General features: G+C 46.7%; 1 protein-coding gene across 1 annotated transcript; it reads left to right on the forward strand.

The window, feature by feature from the left end:
- The first annotated feature begins 483 nt into the window (after positions 1-483).
- Positions 484-22,170, forward strand: LOC144152640 (uncharacterized). Its single transcript, XM_077683986.1, has 5 exons — positions 484-674; positions 3,475-3,626; positions 11,511-11,578; positions 16,600-16,680; positions 22,008-22,170. The coding sequence occupies exons 1-5, from the start codon at positions 558-560 to the stop codon at positions 22,136-22,138; spliced, it is 549 nt and encodes a 182-aa protein (XP_077540112.1). The 5' UTR covers positions 484-557; the 3' UTR covers positions 22,139-22,170.
- The last annotated feature ends 749 nt before the right edge of the window (positions 22,171-22,919 follow it).

A 22,919-nucleotide genomic window follows, 5' to 3' on the forward strand; every position in this document is an offset into this window, starting at 1 on the left:
GTTTAATTAACATCAGACAAGTGGCGCAATGAATCCCCTACACCATTCTCCCCCATATCCTAGACGACAGCGTTACGTAATGAGCAAATTTTTTGCCCGTGTATTTTAGTCTTGTCGTACAAATATATGGCAGTCTGCTTCTGATTGACTTCCGAGTCAAACAGTTGTCACAGGCTTCGCAGCAGACCAATTGCATTTTGCAGAAAAGAGCCATTTGCTTTTATACCTCTACACCGTTTTGGATTTGACAGCTGTCAAATATGTTTCCCAAAGTCCAACTGCAATAGGAAGGAGGAGTGACCTCATTTGTAGCAGTGCCAAATACCCAAAAAGCTGTTCCTCACTAAATTCATTTGCAGTAAATTTCAAATCACTCACCTGTCAGCAGTAAGAAATTCTTGCTTGCTTTTGTGGGCCTACATTCTCATTGTGTATGAAACGTAACAAATACCTCTTTATCGCACTTTTAGATCTGTCGGTATCACAGATAAAACCACCGCGAAATAAAGGGGCCGGTGAAGTTCAGCTGCAAATAGAGCACATCACGTCAGTGCAAAATGGTCGGCCGTGTAGTGCTATTCGTGGCTCTTGTCCAATTTTCCGGCCTTTTTGGTGCAGCTTCAGGAGCCAGAGGGCCTCACAAACTTCAGCGTGAGTTGCCAGACAGTTTCAAGGTAACTAATTTTCCGCAGTCGCCTGTATCGCACCCAGTACCTTTATCTTGTGTGTATCTTACGCAGTCCTCCCAACAACTGTCAAAATGTACTGGGCTAACAAACATTCTTCAGTTCATTACATTACTTGTCTTATTCCAAGAGCATGATAAAGTATCAGCCTCAAGTAATATAAGTTGTGTAAGGAAAGAATTCCGTATTTAATGACTTAGGATGCAAATCAGGAAACTCGTAAGCTGACGTGTCAGTTTTCAAATTCCAACCGGCCCAGCTGGTCAGCGGCTACGATGTTCAGGTGCTGAGCAAGAAGTGGGGCTTTCTATTTTCTGCCATTGTGGATGTCTCTCAAAAGAGAGAAACGTAAATTCCATGGGCTCAAAATTGATTTCGTGCATGTTCCAACGCGGCATGCCTAAACTAGGGCAGAGGAGCACGGTTCAACTCACCTAAGTTGAATTGAACCGTGCGCCAAAGTTGGAACATCAATCTGACGCGAGCGTAAACGTAAACACCAAAAATGGCTCCCTCGGGTGTAATAAATTTCGGAACCCAACTTTCGTTTCTTCAAATTTTTTGTTCTTCAGCCAATATGGATCTTTTGCTGAGGTTCCTGCACCCGTGACACTGGGGAAATTTAGTCCGATAGTGACGTCCTTTTTTCATTTTGTATTCGCCTTGGTATTGAGGTTTCCAAGTTTCACCGAGGGTCGAGTTTAATACTGTAAGCGTATAACCACTACAATCCATGATGAAGCTACAGCATAACAGGTAGCAATAAGTTCTCAAAACATATAGCCTTTGAGGCTATATTTAGAATGCGCTATTCCGAACGAGCTGACCTAAACGTTGTTCATATATATATGGGAAACACTAAACAAAAATTACACTGCATAATATCACCATTCGCACAGGCAACATTGACGGTCTTGTATGGTTCTCTGGATGTTATTGTTTCCTCACCGATGAACGGTCCCACCGTATCAGCATTCGCAACATTTCTGATACATCGCCTTTCATATTTTGGTGCTGCAGAGTACCTTAGGGCCAAAGTTTTGAACGCTCCTTCCCTCAGTGGCGATGAATCAAGCACAGCCAGGCTCCATTTCATTACGGTTTAAGCGCAGGTTAGTAAGGAACCCTTAGTGAGGCCTGTGTTGGAGCGTCTCTTTCTTGAGGTAGGCACAGGTCTACCTTCATGCGTCCTAAGCTCACTCGGCTAAGTGGCTATGGCGTTGTGCTGCAGAGCCCAAGGACGCGGGTTCGATTCCCGGTCGTGGTGGCGGCCGCGTGCAAAGCGATCTAGCATGTTCACTGTCACTGCCTTACACACATGCAACAATACCAGGGCGAGCTAGCAGCGTCGTCTATAATGAACATGGCATATGCAATAAAAGCTTTGACAACTTTATTAGGCATGCTTTCTGTACGACTATGTTCGCGTGAGGTGATGTGCACGCGTATCCGTCTGCGACAGTGATGTGTTTGCGAGACAAGGGGAACTCGATCAGACGGTGAAACGACTGAGAATTTGATTTGGACCTCGATATACCTAAAGATCGGTGTTGGCGTTTCAGGAGTACCAATATATTAGATGTTTTTATCTTACGTTAAATACAACTTTCCTCGGATGATTCCCGGAAACACGAACACTTGGATGAGCCCCGCGCGAAAATTGACTACAGTTGAGCAGTAAATATTTCGATGTTGCTAGAGAAACTACGTTTGGCTGCAAAGTCATCTAGAGCATTCAAACCGTGTGTGTAGAATGCAAAAACAGTCTCACATGGTCGTGTGGACTTCAAAACTTGCGATGTTTGTGATATGTGACAGCTTTTTACTGATGTAAGCAAATACATACTTTTATAGGTCACAGATAAGCCACGAGTTCCCGAATGGTTCATAGCTGCTGAGAGGATTTTGTTACTCAAGGGAAGGCAGAGAGAATGAGAGAGAGAGATAACAACTTTATTTAATCGCTTGCAGAGCGGTTTCGGACGACCCCCTCACGACACGTTCATCCTAGCCGTGGCGCGGCCTGGACGTCGTCCCGGCTGCACCCTAGAGCCTGCGCCCTTGCTTCCCCGCTCGGGTTGGAGAGAGCTACCGCTCCCCCTCCCCTCTGCGGGGTCACTCGGTCGAGGGCAAGGGGTTATTTTAAAATTAAATGCCTCCTTCAACACTTCCCTCAGTCGAGGAAGCACGATGGCTCCTTACTTGCTGAGAAATTTCGTAAGATGAAGAGCATTTTTGAATTTGGCATTTAGTCTTTTGTTGCTTAGACTTCATCATATGAGTCATAAAAGTTAAGCGTTAATAGGCTAAAACACTCTTTTTTATCTGGTTTTATCCCTCACATAAATTAGCAACCAGACTGTATTTTAAAATTATGCGTTTCCTACAACTCACGCGGCGCTAAAATCATCCAAAGCGAAAAATGACTAATAATCTGTTGCTTTACCGGGGGTTATTTGAAAACAATTGCACGTGATGGTCAAAATTGCCCGAAGTTCTCAATGAACTCGTTTTTCAAGAAAAAAAAATAACCGGTGAAGTCCGGTAGCTGGCAATGGTCTCAAAAACAAAGCACTAGAAGTTTGTTTTCAGCTCGTTTGATAAAAATAAAAGGATTTTGTCGCGTGTTAAAGAAACAAATTTTTCTTGTACAAGCTGAACATGTATTGCGTTAAATACCGTGCTTTTCACTGTTAATGGCTCATTGACATTCTGAAAGCACTACCGACCCGGAAAAGATTTCTTACCACAGGTGCTTTATGTGTGAATGAGCGTTTTCTGCACACAGATCTTTGATGCCTTTGAGCATCCCATTGGTATCATGGACACAAACAACGATTCCGTTTTCGAGTGCCTATCCGCACGCCGGAAGGACTATGACCCCGATGCTCAGACTGTGACCTATATCTGGTCGATCGCAGGAGAAGACAGCAATAAACGGTAAGCTGTATAACTATTGAACTTGTGGTAACGACAAATGTCTTTGTTGTTTCTCTGTTGAACGTTTCAGGCTTTATGGTGTTTTTATTTAGGTTTTGGTGCCCACTACAGTTGGTTTCGACAAAGTCCACTGCGGTTGAAACTGTGCCCACCAAAATAGTTTTGTCAGAAATGCCAGGTTTAACTTAGCAGTTCAATCGACTGCATTGCATTCCCCAACGGGGTGGCGCCGTGGCTAAGGCGTTATGCAGCTGCGCCGAATGATTCGGGTTCGAGCCCAGCCACGGCGGCCGCTTTTTAGACGGATAAATGAGGAAACACCCTGGTGCCGAGATTTACACCAATATAAAGATCCCTAGGTCGCCAAAATTGAGCCAAAGCTCTCCACTACGGCGCGCCTTGTAGCCCAGTTGTAACTTCAACGCGTTAAACCCTATAAATTGAACTACATTGCACCAGATAAACCTTTCCTACATTAAATAGGATGGTTTCTACGTTACTACATTTTTATATTAGATTAGGTACACACGCGCACGCCATTCATGGCCGTACCGTGTCCGAAGAGATTCCTGGCTCTGCATAGGTAGCATATGTTCTGTTCGCACGCGTAAGACCCGTGACTTCGTTGCCCATATTGCTTGATCGTATACAGTTTTATATTCGCATGAAGATTATTAAAACCAGACTCCCTTGTGAGAAGCCAAAACAACCTGTGGCGGCCGCGATTTTTGTTCTGTTTACAGAACAAAAATCGCGGCTGCATTTTTGTTCGGTTTACTGGCGGGTGCATGCTTCGCCCCTCCCCAGGTTCCACTCCCGTGAAACCTGGAAGGGGCGAAGCATGCAGTGTATAAATGATTCTTGGCGCCTTAGCGTTTTTGCCCGTGAAGATGAAGCCGTTGGGGGGTAGAGGTATACAGCTTTGCTGAAAAAGTCGCGTGTCCTTGAAGCACGCAGCGTTCTAGCGCGAGGTGTTGAAAAGCGAGTGTCCCGGTGAGCTCTTTTAGTACGCGTTGCATTTGTGGGGTTCTACATTTCACACACTAGTGATTTCCCACCCCGCAGCCATCCACGTTCAGCAAACATGCCTTGCGAGCGCAGGCTGCGGACGGGTCCGTTGTTTGCGGAGGCAGACAAAGGCAGGAGGCGGCGAGGGCAAAACATCAATGGCAGCATTTATTGCAAAGTGAAAATCAAATACACTGCATACAGACTGATCGTAGGCCATAACGGTAACACTGGGAGCGAGACATTAAACAACGCTAGAGATCGAGATGGTTCGGCTCACCGATGGCATACCGGAGCAGCGGAGCGCGGCGGAGTGCGAGCGCGGTTGCAGTCTCCCAGCTCGTCCGGACGCGTCCCATTGTGGCGCGTTCCCCAGGTCAGGACAAGCGCGCCAAAACGTCCGCGCGCTACCGGATCCCCAAGACAAGAGAGCGTCCTCACGTCATCCGACAACCCACCACACCTCGCCTTTTGGTGGCGCTAGTATCGAGGAAGAACTGGTTCTCGGGTAAGGCAGAGGGGAAAAGGGTCAACGCCTCCACCAGGGCGATAACAAACCGTCCGGTCGCTGGCGCCCTCCTGTGTGGTTCCCTTCGCGTGAGCTAGGCGCGTCCTGCGCGCCGGCCGCGATGGGAAGTTAGCCAGAAAGGGGTTCGCGTGAAAGTCGCGATCCCCACATCCCTCCCTCCTAAATTCCTTGCGTACGCCGGTGAGAGCTGACTACAGGACTAGAGGCGACGAAAAGTTCGTTCGTCGATTAAATCGTTAGTCACTGCATCGTGTTGCCTACGCCGGCTTCCACTCGTCCAATGTTACCGCTGGTAGTGTACCAGCAGGCCCGGTCGCCACCCGCTGATGTTTGCAGGCAGGTAGCACCGGGAAGAATCGCACTAGCCAACCCAAGCAAGCGTTGCTCAAGTGGCGGCACATCCGCATTGGCCCGTGGCCGCCGAGCGACCAGAGACTGCCGACTCTCTCAGCCAGGCTGGTGGCGGCATGCCGCACCGGACCGCTTCAGCAGGCTCGGCAGCTCGCCCGGAACAGTAGACAGCAGCATAAACACGCTTCGTCATGTGGTCCAAGCCCGGCTGGCTTAGCTGCACAAAGAGACTCCCCGCACCTTCAGTGTACGGCAGAAAAATAGCTCTCAGATCGCACCGCCTTTGTGGTGCGATCCTAACGACAACTGCCGAATTGTCAGCATTGCCATCGCTCTGTTAATGTTAACAAAGCCCAATAAATAGTCCAAACCCTACAATGTATAGGACAGGAATAACAGGCTGCAGTAGCTCTTTAATCCCATTCATCCCGTGGTTCGATGTCGAATATCACAATTGCCATGGCATCGGCATAACTACCTGCTTGTTAACGTCAACAAAGCACGCCAGTGTCCTAACGCTGCAGCGTGCAGGGTAGGGAGAATACCAACTCGATTGCACCAACAACATGACACAATCTGACGGTTCAACTGCTAAGTTTGTCAGCAATGCAACCGCTCTGGAAATGTCAACAGAGCTAGAACCTGTTCTAACCCTATACGGTACAGGGCACAAAGAACACACACGGTCGCAGCGACCGCCCGGCGCGATGCTTAACCACACAAATGCGAAAGCATTATTTGCTCGCATCAGTAACACTTCGTTCATACACATGAACGCGGAAACAGTACTTGCTCCCAACGACAGCCCTATGTTCACACACATGAACGCCGCTTGCGTAAAAATGCTGAAATACGTTTCAACACAGTGGCGCGTAGTTTATTTACGCGAACAGAGCTTGGTCTCTCGAGCCGAACAAGAAGGCTCCTGCGACGTTACAATCAGCGGGCGCAAAGTTTGCCTCGCGTAATTCTCCCCGTCAGTGGAAGAGGTATGAGGCCCCCCTTCAGTCCCGTCGCCCGCGTGGCGCGACAACAAAAACAACTACGCTGCGGAAAGCCGTTTTTCAAGCAGCGAGGGGTCAAAGCAAGTCTTTCCTGAGGCGGGAGAGATTCCTTTCTCTCGCGCGAGGCGATCAACAAAAGAGGGGGAGCGCTCCGTGCGCCCTCGCATTGTTCCCAAGGTCGTGCCTTCGTCTGGGAGGACCGGCTGCGAAAGCCTTCGGGTCACTCACTTCGGCAAACGACCCGCATCCAACAACACACCAAAATAAAACAGACCAAACGAAAGAAACCCTGAACGTGCCCGTACGTGCAGCCGTGAGGAGACATCTGCTTTGTTAGGGTCCTACTCGCTCGCTGCAACACAAGCAGCTTATGAGCGAACGGCGCCTACCGCATTCAGCGGTATCGGAGCGCCCGTGCCAGGCTGCAATACCAGCTAGCCTTTTGCGGCACACGTGGCCCGGCCACACGGCTCCCAGAGCCTCGACTCCCGGAGTCGACAAAACGAAAGAAAACTCGGACCCAAATTGCAGCTTCCGTACACACTCACTTCGGGCTGACACAACGGCGCGGGCTCCCGGCCTCGCGTGGATGCAAACTCGGAAACCCTTGTTTCCATAAACAACGTCCGGACAAAAAGTCGGAGACCACGTGTTAACAGGCAACGATGTCCTGCCATATACACGATTGCTGCAAACTCGGCGCTTAACAAATTAAAAACGCCGCAGCAATAAATAATTCGCCTCACTCTCAGAAAAGTTGGCCTCTGCTAATAACTCGCTCCAATCAGTTAGGCCTGAAGTCTGTTGTCTGTCCTCGGATCGTCCGACGCCAGAACAAAGGATGCTGCCGTGCCTCCTGCTCGTCTCCGCAAACAAGGCCCCACGTTGGGGCGCCAAATGTGGGGTTCTACATTTCACACACTAGTGATTTCCCACACCGCAGCCGTCCGCACTCAGCAAACATGCCTTGCGAGCGCCGGCTGCGGACGGGTCCGTTGTTTGCGGAGGCAGACAAAGGCAGGAGGCGGCGAGGGCAAAACATCAATGGCAGCATTTATTGCAAAGTGCAAATCAAATATACTGCATACAGACTGATCGTAGGCCGTAACGGTAACACTGGGAGCGAGACATTAAACAACGCTAGAGATCGAGATGGTTCGGCTCACCGATGGCATACCGGAGCAGCGGAGCGCGGCGGAGTGCGAGCGCGGTTGCAGTCTCCCAGCTCGTCCGGACGCGTCCCATTGTGGCGCGTTCCCCAGGTCAGAACAAGCGCGCCGAAACGTCCGCGCGCTACCGGATCCCCAAGACAAGAGAGCGTCCTCACGTCATCCGACAACCCACCACACCTCGCCTTTTGGTGGCGCTAGTATCGAGGAAGAACTGGTTCTCGGGTAAGGCAGAGGGGAAAAGGGTCAACGCCTCCACCAGGGCGACAACAAACCGTCCGGTCGCTGGCGCCCTCCCGTGTGGTTCCCTTCGCGCGAGCTAAGCGCGTTCTGCGCGCCGGCCGCGATGGGAAGTTAGCCAGAAAGGGGTTCGCGTGAAAGTCGCGATCCCCACACATTCTAGCGTGTGGCGTGGGATAATGAGTGTCCCGGGGTTTTAGTACCGTGACTACATGAAACGACGACAGGAGACGACAACCGCCCGAGCCCAACGGATTCCAAAACCATTTCTGAAAGAGCACTACAGTGTCCCACCATGTTAACACAAAACATTCCTCGAGCCACTTAAGGCTGCTTTCGTGTATTGATGGCGAAAGCGGTACTGATTAACAACTTCTTTGCTGCTTCACCAAACTTACATTGCATTCTTCGCGTTCGTTCTTTTATCCGTAGGTGCGAATTTCGTCTGCAAGCAGATTGGCACTCGCCACAGCTTCCCTATAATCAGGGGCTAGTGAGCACCTGTTCGATTCACGTGCCATCACGCACAAGTGTCGCGCCGAAAGCTTTATTCTACATCTTTGACGTTTCAAATTAATAGTTTTTTTTTAATTTATTGAAGAGCGCACATTGCTCCGCAAAGCTCCCGTTTTCTTTGCCAATCCCCCAAGCTGGTACGCGCCACGAAGAAAGGAACATCATCAACGACCTCAACTTTTGTTCTGCGCTGGTAATGTGCAGAGATAGCACAGTTCGTAAATTACCGAGTGGCTACTGTGCTGACCCAGGATCATATTTAATTGGATAGAACATATGGCTTTTCATCGATCTTTTTACTACGACGGATATTTTCTTGACCGCACAGCAAGAAAAAAAAACGACACTTTTTCGCAGACTGAAGAAATTACGGTTTCCGCCTTAAAAAGAAGACCATGGTAGGAAACCACTGCTGGAACATTCCGAGAATTGCTCAAGCGATCCGATGAATATACTTACTAAATCGCTAAAGAATCTAGCCGTGAGGAATAGTCTGTTTGATGAGAAATAGTTGTTTGGTGAAATGAGCTTGCGTGCTGGGACTGTTGCGTGATTATCTCCACGAACCTTAGTTTACGTCGAGGCGTTCTGGCACCAATTATACTACTACCCAATGACAAATTATAATTAATATAATATCAATTTACAAGGGATGACTGAATGTTTAGTAAGGGATGGGGAAGGCGGTAAAGGAGCTGAGAGTATCTAGATCATCTTGTGTATCCCCATGGTATTTTCAAAAAACCAGAGCGACATGACAGTCTTTTTTGGGTGAGCCCGCCTCAGAGGAGGCGGTGCCCACTCCTGGAGGACTTTGATGCTCGGCGGTAGGTCGGCTCTTTTTAAGTGCGAATGCACTTTATAAGCGACCCTGAATTCCGTTGACCGCCGTCCGTCCACATAGCAACAGCTGCGGGTGCGCGCGCTCCTCGTCTTCCTTGGCAACGGGGGGAGATGGGCGCGCGCTGCCTGGCCGCTGACATGGCACATACCCACGTGGGGGATTGGCCAGGAATCTCCTCGTTTTCCTTGGCAACGGGGGGAGATGGGCGCGCGCTGCCTGGCCGCTGACATGGCACATACCCACGTGGTGGATTGGCCAGGAATCGGGCATGAGAAGGGCTAATGCACCCGCTTAAAGGAGTACTGACACGAAATTTCAAAGCTGAGATCCTCTCTAGCAATCAAGTACAACGACAACACAAATAGGTGTCTGTGCATGGCACATACCCACGTGGGGGATTGGCCAGGAATCGGGCGTGAGAAGGGCTAATGCACCCGCTTAAAGGAGTACTGACACGAAATTTCAAAGCTGAGATCCGCTCTAGCAATCAAGTACAACGACAACACAAATGTTGTCGTTGTGTCTGTGAATAAATGCATCTTTCTTTCTTTGTAGTTGTGTGTGTGTGTGTGCGATCTCTCTTTCGCGAACATTACCGAACCGCGCAAATTCAACTCCTGCATTCGCACTTTCACATTCTTCCCCTCGGGGAAATGCCGGGAAATTTTTTACACCAAGAGTCCCGAGCACTCCCATAGCATGTGGTTCATTCTGGGCCTCCTCCCTGGCGGGCAGACTTTACTGGAGGTTGCGCCCCGCTGAAGTCGCTCAATATCGCTCAAGTGCCGTGCCGCCAAAGCGGGCAGACATATTGACAGTGTAGCTTTACGAATTACGATCCCGGGCTCACCGCGGACCTCCGAGAAACAACTTGGCATGTTGTTTTAGGGGCGAAGCTCCTTAGGGCGTGGGTCTGTCCATCCTCGACGCATGTATGTAGCCACCTCTAGTTTAGTTCTTGGATTGTTTACTAGATGGCGTGGCTACCTCTAGTTTAGTTCTTGGATTGTTTACTAGATGGCGGTACTTGTATATGATGAAAAGGTGCGCTTGGATTGTTTACTAGACGGCGTGGCTACCTCTAGTTTAGTTCTTGGATTGTTTACTAGATGGCGGGGAGCGTTGTAATAAAATCCGTTCGCTGTTGGCGCGCGCTCGGAGTCGCCCGATGGATAAGGCTGCAGATGTGCGAGCCCGCGAGGCAGAAGCGCTCCGTGAAGCTGCGCGACGCCGCCGCCAAGATCCTGCCGTACGAGAGCGGGAGGCCGAAGCGTGTCGTCTGGCTGCGCGACGACGCCGCCAAGATCCCAGCGTTCGAGAACGAGAGGCCCAAGCGTCACGGCAACGGCGCGAGGACCCTGCCGTACGCGAAGCGGCACGGCTGCGGCGCAAAGAGGATCTCCAAAACGTCAGAGAACGGGAAGCGGCGAGAAAGCGCGCGTATCGGCAGGCAGACCCCGATGCAGTGAGAGCTCGTGAGGCGTCTGCAAAACGCATCAGGCGAGCTCAGCCCCAAGGAGCCGACGCGCGGTTTAAGCGAGACTTTCTAGACGTTACGTTCGGACACAGATATAGTGGGCGAACTTTCACTGAAGAGTCACGGTTTTACCGATGATTTCCCCTCAGGAGCTTCGCCCAGTCCTCATCATTCACCCCGTGGATATGCTGTGAATTTTTTTAGGCATTTCTCGGACCCGGAGCAGCATCTGGATATCCGTGGTGCGTCCGAAACTCAAAATAGACAAGCTCCAGTGCCCCAATCATTAGATCGAGCCTTTCTTCCAACATGGTTTCACATTTATCCTGCCTACAAAAGCAAACACAGGGTCAACATATTGTCATCTCCGTGCTGCAAATAGCTTTTAGAAAATTTATGGCCAATAAATTCTTGAGAATCTCTATATTTATACCGGTAAAACAACATAAATATTATCTGACCAACAAAGTTCCAAGGGTCCTCCGCGGTCTCGAATAAGAAAGACCGCTGGATATAGCTCCTTTCGTAAGAATAAACTTTTAATTTGTATTTTTTTTTTCATTGTTACTCTTTTTCCGCGGCCGACAATTTTGGTTCTTCTTGATTGCCATGACAAGTAAAATGTAATGCATTGTAATGCGCTCTAATTTTCTACTCACGGCATTACCACATTCCGAAGGCCATAAGGCAGTGAAAAAAAACAATCTCATGAGGACAATTTCTAACAATCGTACTGCTTTTTTCAGGCAGCTAGTACCGTTCCACCATACTCCAGGTGACACACCGGATACCACTCGGTTCACCGTTGGCTCAGGTACAAATCTATTTTTTGAAGATGTTAAAGTGGTCATAAAGACGAACACAAGTTTGTTCAGTTTGAAAAAGGTAGCCTTTGGTAACTCAGTCAGCTTCATTTTAGCATCGGAAGACAATTCTACAACATAAATACGTAACAAATAATTTTTTTTTCAAATTTCGCGCTGCAGTGACGTATTACAGGAATGCGCGACGTCATATGGGCTGACACTAAAACAGTTTTACTGGTGCTTTAGCTGTGCGTTCGCGGTGAAATGATACGGTCAGACGAAACTAGAGGCCCCCACTACGATGGCTTAGTCATGTTTCGTGGCTGCGGCTATAGGTGGTATTCGTTGAAAAGTTTAGTGGTCAATTTCTTTGCTTGGCAACGCTGGAAACGGCCACGGACATGGCGCGGCTTGGGCCACTACACCCGCACGCCGAAGTGAAAAGAACACCGGCGTGGGTCGTCTGCTCGGTTTCAACCCGATTCTCGACGGTGGTGTACACAGAGATGTTAGTAATCGCACTCACATTGTGGACTGGAGGCATTACTTTGCGTTCGGTGGGGTAGAGTTTGGAACATCCAATACACGTTGTGTGCTTAGCACGGTCAAGTAGCGCCATCCTGTGGAGCCCGACGTAACCAGTGACGGCGCACTCACATGGTTGCCTGCATGCGTGCCTCGCCAGTGAATACAAGCTGTAGGTCGGCGGCAGCCAAGTGCACAAACAAGACAATGTGACGTTATATAAAAGGTGCCGGAAAGTTGCTGGCAGCGGGCACTGCTTAACATGTTTTGCTAAATGTCTCGATTATTTGTTAAGGTTCGGTTGATGAATTAAATTTGGATGGTGTCTTCATAACTATTTTAATGCATCTATTTTGGTTCATACATTTGTGCAAAATGTACGGCGGTACGCAAGCACACTTTTTTATGTGGTACCCCAAAATCTGTGTGATGAAATGTCGCGGGACCATGCATGAGGAGTGGCGGAGTAGCGGCATAAAAACCAAACACGAGCGCCTGAGAAATTTTCTTCAAAGTTGGCATTTGTAATTATACAAATACCAAATTTGTAGTTACATATCCAAAGATTTGCCTAATTTGTTATGTTTCCGTTTATGAAAGGCAAACACGCTAACTTCTTAGCAGCGCAGAATGTAGTTAGAGTATATTATTATGGCAAGCAAAAACAAAATCTGTAATTTCCCCTGAAACGTTCCCCCTGCTACAGAACACTGCAACCATTGCAACGTATGCCCACTGCATTTTTCCGTTAAAAACTACCGAAAACAAATTTGAAAAGGTTGTGCTCGAATCTACAAAAACCGCTCTTTTTTGTAGCTGTAGAACAAAAAATGTATAACTAGTCTAATAAACACTCCGTCACTGAATATCTTCGTGATTGCGCGGCCTCAGAACCGCTCATTGCACAACCGGGTAAGTGTTAGAATTTCTCAGTGGCTCTTGCAACCAAGCCGAGGGCACGAGGAGTCACATAGTATTAAAAGGGCCCACGCAGACAAAACGCAAGTTTGGTTCTTTCGAAAGATGGCTTCGTTAGAATTATAATAATGCAACTTTTAACGCAAACGTTGCTCAACTAAGCTATATAATTAGAGAAAAGGAGGAATGGCCAAGCGACACACTAGCTCATTTTCCGCAGTAGAACCTCTTCCGCAAAATGCACGGCTGTGCGATTGACCGAGGCCTGCAAAAGCAAACGAAGTTTGGCACGGTTTACAAGCTTGGAGAACAAGCTATTTTTGGTTAAATTTAACGATTATTCATTTTATAGCCCTAAGAATTGTTGGGTAAACAATCGAAGTTACGAATGTACACGTAAACATGGAAGTACCAGTGCGTACCACTGTTACTAATGCGTGCACTATGCTTGTTGTAGCTGCACAGCAGTCCGGCATTTTGTGGTTGTCTCAGACGACACTGACCGACTAGAGTTAGCAACATTGTCTTACGTGACCGCGTCCGCACATCATACCCGATGTTTCACGAAACGATTGTTTCCAACCGCAACAAAAACAAGCCAGGTGCAAATACGGTCAGAAACAAAGCGAGGGCGAAATGCCTTGCTGCACCGTATGGTGGCGCCACCTAGGAGGACATATAGTAAACAACGTCGCGGAGTCTGCTGTGCAGTAAAGGGTGTACTAACGTTCGCCTGAAGACCTGTCCATGTTATGTCATCGCCGGTGTCACAAAACACATAATTTGGTGGGTGAATGAAAACTTTCACTGAAATTGATTCATTTCTCAGTGAATAAAGCATCGTTTGCTGCCGCACAAGCGCTTGGGCACTGTAAAACGCCTAATCTTTTGAATAGAACAGACTCGTATTTTTTTGCATAGCTCCCTTAACAACACGGAGAAATCAGCGGGAGTTTCATTTATTCTCCCGAACGAGAGTTTTATTCCTCGAAGTATAAGGAGAATTCGAAGCGAGCTGCTGGTTTTACCGCATTCCCCACCGGAAACCGGTGGGACGATTCCCAACGGCGCGCACACCTGGGATCAAGTTACCTAGGCGCTTTCCACTTTTAAAGCGAAGCTTCGTGTGTCTCGCTGATGTATGTCGCGTCGAAAACGCACTGCAGGAACGCCAACTATATCTAAGGATGATGATACACGTGGGTGAATTTCAAGGAAAAAACGCTTCCCGTGGTCCAAATAGAAGCAGGGTTCACCGCATTATGAAGGCGACGTCTATCCGGATACGCCACTGCGACACTGTCGAAGGAGTTTGGATTTGCATAGGGTTCCAAGGAAGAGCAAAATTAGACAGAAAAAGTATGCTCCCCTCCGTCTAAAGACAACATAAGGTGAACGAGAAGCTCTGTTCGTGCGAAATGAAATGACAATGGGTCACAGTCGAAGCCGCTGTGATTGAAAATCCAAACTGAAAGTCATTGAAAGTCAAAGTAAAACGAGTCCAAGTACAAACTGCCCGCTAGTCGAAGTCCTAACTCAGAAGGCAACCAAGGAATCCCTCACGAGAAAACTTCGCGTTCAATGATAGTCGTGGCGAGATGAAAGGATGCATGGTTTTTTTTTTCAGTCTGCCTTTTTATCCCCAAATTATTCAGCCACGGTAACATTTCTTCTCATAGAACAACATGCATGACTACGAACCGGTCCTCAGAGTAGAAGGTAAAGAACGAAACGCAGAACTTTTAAAGCTTATTTTGCAACTCTTGTACGGGAAAAGCGAGCATATCTTCAGAAGGCACAGCGAGCACATGCGACGGAAGAAACAATACACGTTCAACCTTTCGCACAGAATAAAGATGCAAAAAATCTGAGAATCAGCTGCCACTGCGTAAGCATTCTGACGGCACTTCCAGTTTCATGAACCTACGTTTCCTGGGTAGTGATAAAAGAACACGTCAACACAGACAGAGCATTTTTTTCTTTGTTTTCTTCCTTTTGTTAATGACTTAGAAGCGTTAGATTGGATCGATCTTTGTACCTTGGCTACAGTTTTGCCTTTCTTTCTATTTTTATATGCTTTCTCTTCAGGCCGCAGGAGCACATAGATCCGATGCCACTACGTTAGTTTTGTATTTTCGAAACTCTTTTTTTAGCCGCTTCCGACTGACATTAATTGCAGTGTTTGGCTCTCACAAGACGAATGTGGTGCTGTTCTTTCTGTTTCCTAATTTCAGTCTTTTTAAAATCTTATACACGTACGCTGATTTATTTAATAGATGCTTTGCAAGCGCCAATTTGCATTCATGTGCAGATACACGCATTACACTGCACGTGTCGTGACACTCATTATGAAACGCTCACGCACTAAAAGCAGTACGTCGCCCCAGTGACGACTCTACCTTGCACAGAAACGCTTATTTGGAGTTGTGCGTTTGACGCTCCTGAAAAATATGAACGCAACGTTCAGAGTCCAGCATAACAATAAATGGATCGCAGTAATTACATTATGGTCATCATAAAACCTTGGTAAATGAATATGCTGGCCAGACATGCAGAAATTAGCATTTCGCTTGCCCTCATGAAGCTCCCGTGGCGCTTAGGAAACGGCGATCTGTGGAGATCCTTCAGGATGATCTGATAAAAACAATGCCTTGGCTACACTTGTCAATGTCGGATACGTTGGAGGGACATCTACTGCACGGTAAAAGCTAAGCATAGTTTAGGGCGTATTCATACAGCCGCGTAACGTACGCAAGGCCGATCTTTCAGGTACTAACAACGTGGTAGTGTATGATACTCGGAACGTTCTGGCCAAGGCAGCCAATGAGCGTCTAACACGCTGCACAGTTTTTATATTTTCGTAGGTTCACGTCCGTGCTAAGCGACATTGCTTCAGGTAGATGACCGCTTTATTTTTCCTAAAACTTTCAGGAAAGCTGATAAATGGAAATAAATTCACATCCTTGCAGAAATGTGAGTATTGGGTTTGGTGCGAAGACAAGATTATTTGTACGGCTTGTCACCTAATTCCAAAATAACTACTACCGCTCACAATTGCGGTGTTCTCTGCAATCTGAAGTTTCACATGACAACGACAAAGTTTATTTCGTCATAACAGGTACAATTGCATCTTTCAAGGTTTTACAAAGGACACAGTCACACTCGCCGGTGTCTCAATGGTAGCATTACAATATTCCCACCAATTTTGTAAGTAATTTTACAGGTGTTTCGGCACGATGTTATTTCCCCTTGCTGTGCAGGTGCTGCTTTCTCAATTCATTACATGTGGTAGTGCATTTATAATGATCCTCGCCACGTGCCAAAATTACAACAAAATAGTTTAGTCAATAAAAAAATGATGTCGGGTAAGAAGAACATACTTCATACCAAACTTTCACATGCCTAGTCGCTGCTGACGATAACACAAATATATCATACGTCCAGGCATAGAGAAAAACAATTACCATCATGACATTAGCCAGGCATAGATAACAACGTGACGGACAAATTCATTAGATTAATATATGGCCCACCATTTTTCCCGGGGATAACATGCTGAGCTACTTGCTTTATTCTTTCTTTTCAGACAGTACCGTTCGCGTTGGCCGCTTCGACTACACTGACTACAAGAATTGTGCCATTCTTGAGATTCCCTACTTTGGATACCGTAAGAAACATTGCACCATTTAATACCACGTACATTCTGCACACTTTTCTACCCCGTTTCTACAGTCGCTTTTATATACAGCAAAGAAAATAAAAAAATACTGTAATGTTTAAAAAAGTAAATGTAAAATAGCATAAAATTTTGTTCGACGGTGGATCCACTTGGGCGCCATAAAACACTGTCTGCTGCAGGAGGATACAAAATTGAAACTGGTCAGACGTCCATCGGTTATATTTTGGTTAAACTGCGGGAGCACAAAAAGAGGAGCTTCATGGATAGCAATTTCCGATTTATAGCAGTCTTTTCGCATTTATGGGGGTTTGAAATTAAGCAGGTATGATGCATATTCCGACCACTGGATTGCAGGCGTCGAAGGTTTCAGAGCTTGCGCGATCCAGATGTGTTTAGCCTACACTCACAAAAAGCTCAAGCACACCATTATTCTTCCATATTGCTTTTTTGCTACAGTCAGCGCTAGTAGGACATGGCCTTTAGAGTAACCCATGCCCGAACGTGCTAAATACGTCCAGGATAATTTTACAGAACCCTCAGTCTTGCAAACGTAATTGCCTTACCATCTAAGTCTATCGGAGGTGCAGTAGCTGACTGCTTTCCACGCTATGAACTGAGATACTAATCTTCCTTCATTTTGTATTGGGCTCCGCGTTGTGCTCAGAACACATGACCCACTGCGTCACTACACTGAATAGACGTTATGGGGAATAAGGGTGTTGGAAGTCACTTCACAAACAATTGCGCAATCTTCTGTCATAAAGTCACTGCAGCCGCGCTTTCTACTGTCATTCTATTGGCTGTCATGATGCTCCAATCGTTAAATATTTGTGGAGGCTATTTGAGCCAGGCTTGATACAGTGGTGGTTAGGGTTGTTGCAGCACTCTCACGTTTTAGCAATGATGTTTCGCCAAGATTGTCTAAAAACTGACGCTTCAGAAGCTGTTTTTGCCACGCCTACAGCAATCCAATATATGTCAAAGCCTGATATACAGAGAACAGAACTTGCAGATACAATGCAGACGTTCAAATTTATGTAATCAAAAGTTTTGTCTAATGTTTGATTCACGGCTCGGACAAGAGGCATCCTGAACTAGGGACGCGTCCGCACCACCCTTTTCCTTTTTCCTTTTGCTTTAATAAACGTTTGCTACTACTATACTACTACTACTACTGCTTCTACTACTACTACTACTACTACTACTACTACTACTGCTTCTACTACTACTACTACTACTACTACTACTACTACTACTACTACTACTACTACTACTACTACTACTACTACTACTACTACTATTACACGGTTATTGATGTTAGCGCTTACGTTGGTGCACAGGCTTATGAAACCTAAATCAAGCAAGCTCCCACTAACGCGTAAGACCTGAAGGCAGCGAAGCTGTACGCAACCTTGGCTACCATCCCGACGGTTTTAGTTCACGAATGCAGCCTATTTGCTTCTTTGAGCATCATTTTGAAGGGGTATACGCTATGACGGGCCTTTCTCATTCCGAGCACGTGTTGCCACGATTACGGCGAACACTGGAGTTTTTTGGGGACCAATCTAGGCCAATCTCCCTAGTAGGTATGCTTGACGTGAAAAATTTGCGCCGGGGATGCTGGGTGGCCACCACGAGGCACACGCACACCATCGGCATTTTCTTGATTTTGTTTAACTGGCTAGCGGTAGCCACAAGGGAGGCGCTCACGGCGCTCGGCATTTTCTTGGTATTTTTAACCGCAGACACACAAAATAACGATTTTCTGAACGGCTTCGCTGAAAAATGTCTGAGGGATTGGTTCTGAGTTCTCTTTGGAGCTCACGGCTCGCGCTGCGCACGCTCCCTGTTCATTCAAAAGATCGAGTTGCATTGCCTACGCACGGGTGTTCTCGGGGTGACCACGTGTGAGTAGTAGACAGGTGATCACCCGTACGCGCAGCTCTAGTGCCTTATCACGTTACCTGTTTAGGAAGGAAAATATGCAGAATGATGAATCTGGAGGAATAGCCAAAGAAAATTTTGTGTTAATGTAGTCTTGAACAAAAACGCGGGTACGCAGCCATAGCTGCGAAAGGAAAATAGAGGGAAGGATAGTGAACGCACTGGGCACACGAATTAATAACAATGCACTTTACAGGCTGCAAAAGCTAGTAAGCAGTGAACACAGCGTCTCTGGAACTTCTAACGTGATATTTGGTCCCTTTTCATTTACAATCAAATTTCTTATCCCTGTAGAATCAAAATAGTGGTTTCTTTACGAAAAGGGTGTTATGGTTTCCGCGCAGTAGATCCGCCCTTCAAAATTAATAACTTATCAATATTGTTTATTGAATAGTGCGCATTTTTGGCACCCGACGGGGCGCCTCTGATGTTACGTTTTGCGGTGGCTGTCGCAATAGTGTTCTATAGACAGTATTCACTGGAATGTTTAGCGGGCGACTTCTTTGCTTGGCAACACTGAAAACCGCCATGTATGTACCGCTGTGCCGGTACATGCGGTACAAACAAACTAACAAACAAAAACACTGGCGTGCGTCGATTGCCCCGCTTCAAACCGATTCTCGGCCACGGTATTAACCGATCTCTTAATTATCGCACTCACATTATGTGGTGGCGCTGTCCTTCCCCTCGAGAACTTCACATTGCTGGAGACTGAAACCACGGCTTTGAAGGAAAGGGACACGGCGTGATAGACACCAACGCTGCAGTCGCCTGCGACCACGCATCTCGACACATGTCCTCTAATGCGGGGTTGAGTACAAAAATCAAATCATGCTTTTGAAAAAATGTTTTAGGCGTGCGACGAATGGTAGCGTGCAGCTACTGCATGGGCGGCGGTCTTCCGAGCCGTGCCGTGCTCGCACTGCTCTCACTCCGAAGTCGACGAAAGCGCTGGCGAATCGCAAGCGCCCTTTGAACAAATCGCTTGAGCTTGACTAGCGCATGTCAAAATTGTTGGACCAATATTTCTGTTGCTTTCCTTGAACAGGGGACAGAATTTACTAGAACGGTGGCCTTTCAGTAGCATACGCGCGCGACTTGGTTCATCATGACGCAGTTGCAAGGCTTGGGAACATTTTACCGTTCTATACAGCCGCGCGACCATCACAACCATGCCTAAAGATCGGTCGATCATAGGGTGCTCTGGGGGACAGTATTTGGCGTCGAGACATTCCTTTTGGTTCGGTGGGGCACACTTTGGAACGTCAAATAGCTCTTGTTATTGTCAGCTGCTGTGCTCCATCATTCCCCAGCACGACCAAGTACCGCCACCTCGTGGAGCCCGACGTAACACAGACGCTGCGGTACATACATGGTGCCATGCCCACATGCGTACCATAATATATATTCTAGGCACTATAGTACCCTACCAGTGAATGCAACCTATTGTGTGTGCTCGGTGCGTGGGGCTGCACAAAAGAGGGTGGAAAAATTTCCTTCTCGAGGTGATAACGCAAGAAAACATATTTTACAGCCACAGTAAATGCTAAAAAAAGCGCCAGGCAATTCTATCTTGAATCGTCATGTGCCGCCACCGTTGCTTCTGATGTCCAACCTCGATTTTTGTGATATCGCAGCTCCCTTTCAGGTAGTTACAGACAGCCCCCGGCCCCGCCCCCCCCCCCCTCCTAGCTGAGCTATTTTGCAGCTAAACTAGGAGGCAATAAAATCCTGTGCCCCTCATACAAATTATGCGTTCCGTTATCCTAGAGAACTAAGAAACGGGGCCTACAAAACTTGTGAAACAAATCTTGAAAATCAGGTCAAGAGCTATATTATCAGTCCTCCAGAAACTGTACGCCATCTTCTTCTACAAGTAGATGACACGGTACACGTCATAACCTTTCAGGAGCAGAGTTTGTAGATCTTCCTCAGCGCTATAATGTAAAGCACGTCCAGCATCACCATATCCAGGTTTTTCTCGCTCCTTCGCACACCCGAAAATACAAAAACCAAACAGGATCCCTCAGTACGCATTAAAAAATTGCTATAAAGATCCCACAAAGCAATTCATTTGCAGTGATCTTCAATAAGTCTATGTATTTTCTTCTAGAGTTGCAAATCGCTATTTGTACAGAATCATTATTTAATAACATTATGTGGAAGAAGACGTCGAATACATTGAATGCGTCGCCTTCTAGAGGCCCAACATGTCCAAATTAAAGTCTGACCGCCATTTTGCGTTGCAACAGTTCTACTTGGTGATTGCGTACTTTTCGTCGTATTGTAAAGCACGATTGGAGCACACGCGTTGACTTACTGAGCAAAAATTAATCACGTATTTTTGCCTTTTTGTTGTTGCCTCCAAAAACAGTCTGCGATCAGAAATAGAGCAAAAATAAATCCCATAATGGTCGTCATGTTTGAGAGCTCGAATTTGAAAAGATTGTTGTCGAAGGCATAGCTTGCTACTTAGTCCTCAAAATTGCCTTTAGAAAGCAACACTTCCCTGTAAACATTTCCCGGAAACTACTGAGTAAGCCATTTAAGGTATAAAAAAATTCATAACCCTTGGTTTTTTTATTGGTTGGTAGATTGGTTGGTGAAACCTGTATTGGTGGTTGTTTGGATAACCTTTACATTTTCTAAATCCCGAAGCAGGCTAAGATGTAACAAGGGTGTACTTCACTGAAACCATTTTGTGAGCGTCGAAGCTCATTACGGACCACACCACAAAAAGCAGTTATCATAGAAGCTTAGGCGATTGCTTTGCGACGAGCATGCTTTTATCGGCTTACGTGCTATGACACGATCAAAAAACCAATTCTTACTGAATTTGGGCGCTCAAATTTAATTGTATCAGCATTGTTTACACGCCTATAGGGTAAACAGCTTACACGAGCCTACGCCCCAAAGTTGTAATTTATATGTGCCTGACCAGCTTAATATTACGTGTGCATTAGGGGGCAGTAAAAATATTCGTGATAAATATATTAATCATAAATATATAATATAATAATAATAATAATAATAATAAGCAACTATAATTGTGTAAAAATACGTAAGTGTGTGCTGCCAAATAAATTTGAAACTTGAAACGTGTGTTAGACAAGATTCAACAGGTTTCCACACATTTTCTTGCGTGACCTCATGCGGCGATTCTTGCCATTCCAGTATATGTAAAGAAACGCTCGTTCGCTATGTGTTTGTATTTTTCTTTTTTGCTACTAGTATGATGTACAATTCGCGTGTTTTTACCCCCGCTGTCTTCATCTCTTGTAATTATGAGGACAAGGTTTCAAGGAGATGAGAAAATAAAACGCATATGAATAACAGCTCCATAACACGAACGCCTGAATTTTTTTCTGCAGAATGCACACTGTGGGTTGCAGAAAATGTGAAGGACTCCATCCCAGAAGAGTGCATCATCCATTACTACGATATCTGCGGAGGTGGCTTCCCCATTTACGCGAAGGATATATGCAAAGGCGCCTACAAATAAACTTATCCCACTTGGCGTGCACCTTTAACAAATGTGAAGCCTTTTCAAGTATTTTTTACTTGAAATATTTGCTAGACTGGTATTTTTTTCTAACGCCAAAGTTGACGTTAGGCCCAGGTTATAGGCTTTGTTTAATTATGATAATGCCAAAAATTCAGGCGTTACACTGTGTGACAGTGGATGACCAGCAAAACGTTTTACCCCAAGACATAGAGTTGACCCGAAATTTAAGAGAAAGGTATGAACAAACGCTATTTCTCGCCAGCGTTGAGGGCGGACATGCCTAAAAAGGAAAGTGCGTTGCGTCTCGGACACGATACATACATGAAACGGTAGCCATAGATAAAGAAGGGCTTGCGTACGGGCTAGTTGGAATTCCATAACATTCATTGTAAGCGCACAAAAAACACACGGACATAGCAGACAAGGACACCCGCTTGTCTTCTGGGTCCGTGTGTTTTTTGTGCGCTTAAGATGAACGTTGTGGTAGCCATACATTTTGCCGTGGGTAAACGCTCTTAAACCAAGTCTGTCAAGCGATAGCGCTGTTGTGGCGAAGTGGCTGCCAGACAGTCCCCTTGCTGACAGAAACCACCCAATCTACCACTGCACCACAGGCAACACACCGACACCGCTTGAAGGCGCTGTCACGAATTGGCAGAGTGCGGAGCGATAGCTCACGGTGTCGAGCGATAGCTCAGTTTTCGCGCCAAGAGCGCGCAGTGAATGCGCACGTTTTGTAATGGCAGGAGCCCTTACTTTTCCCTTATTCCTCCTTCGC

Source organism: Haemaphysalis longicornis, unplaced genomic scaffold (genome assembly GCF_048455015.1).
Source record: "Haemaphysalis longicornis isolate Haplotype H1 unplaced genomic scaffold, Haemaphysalis longicornis Haplotype H1 scaffold_9, whole genome shotgun sequence".
NCBI lineage: Eukaryota > Metazoa > Arthropoda > Arachnida > Ixodida > Ixodidae > Haemaphysalis > Haemaphysalis longicornis.

What these genes read in the sequence shown, in the direction of transcription:
- LOC144152640 (XM_077683986.1), top strand. Translation starts at nt 558, where the DNA reads ATGGTCGGCCGTGTAGTGCTATTCGTGGCTCTTGTCCAATTTTCCGGC. An exon ending in AGTTGCCAGACAGTTTCAAG is followed by an intron (nt 675 to 3,474) that starts GTAACTAATTTT and finishes TTCTGCACACAG; the next exon opens with ATCTTTGATGCCTTTGAGCA. An exon ending in GGAGAAGACAGCAATAAACG is followed by an intron (nt 3,627 to 11,510) that starts GTAAGCTGTATA and finishes TGCTTTTTTCAG; the next exon opens with GCAGCTAGTACCGTTCCACC.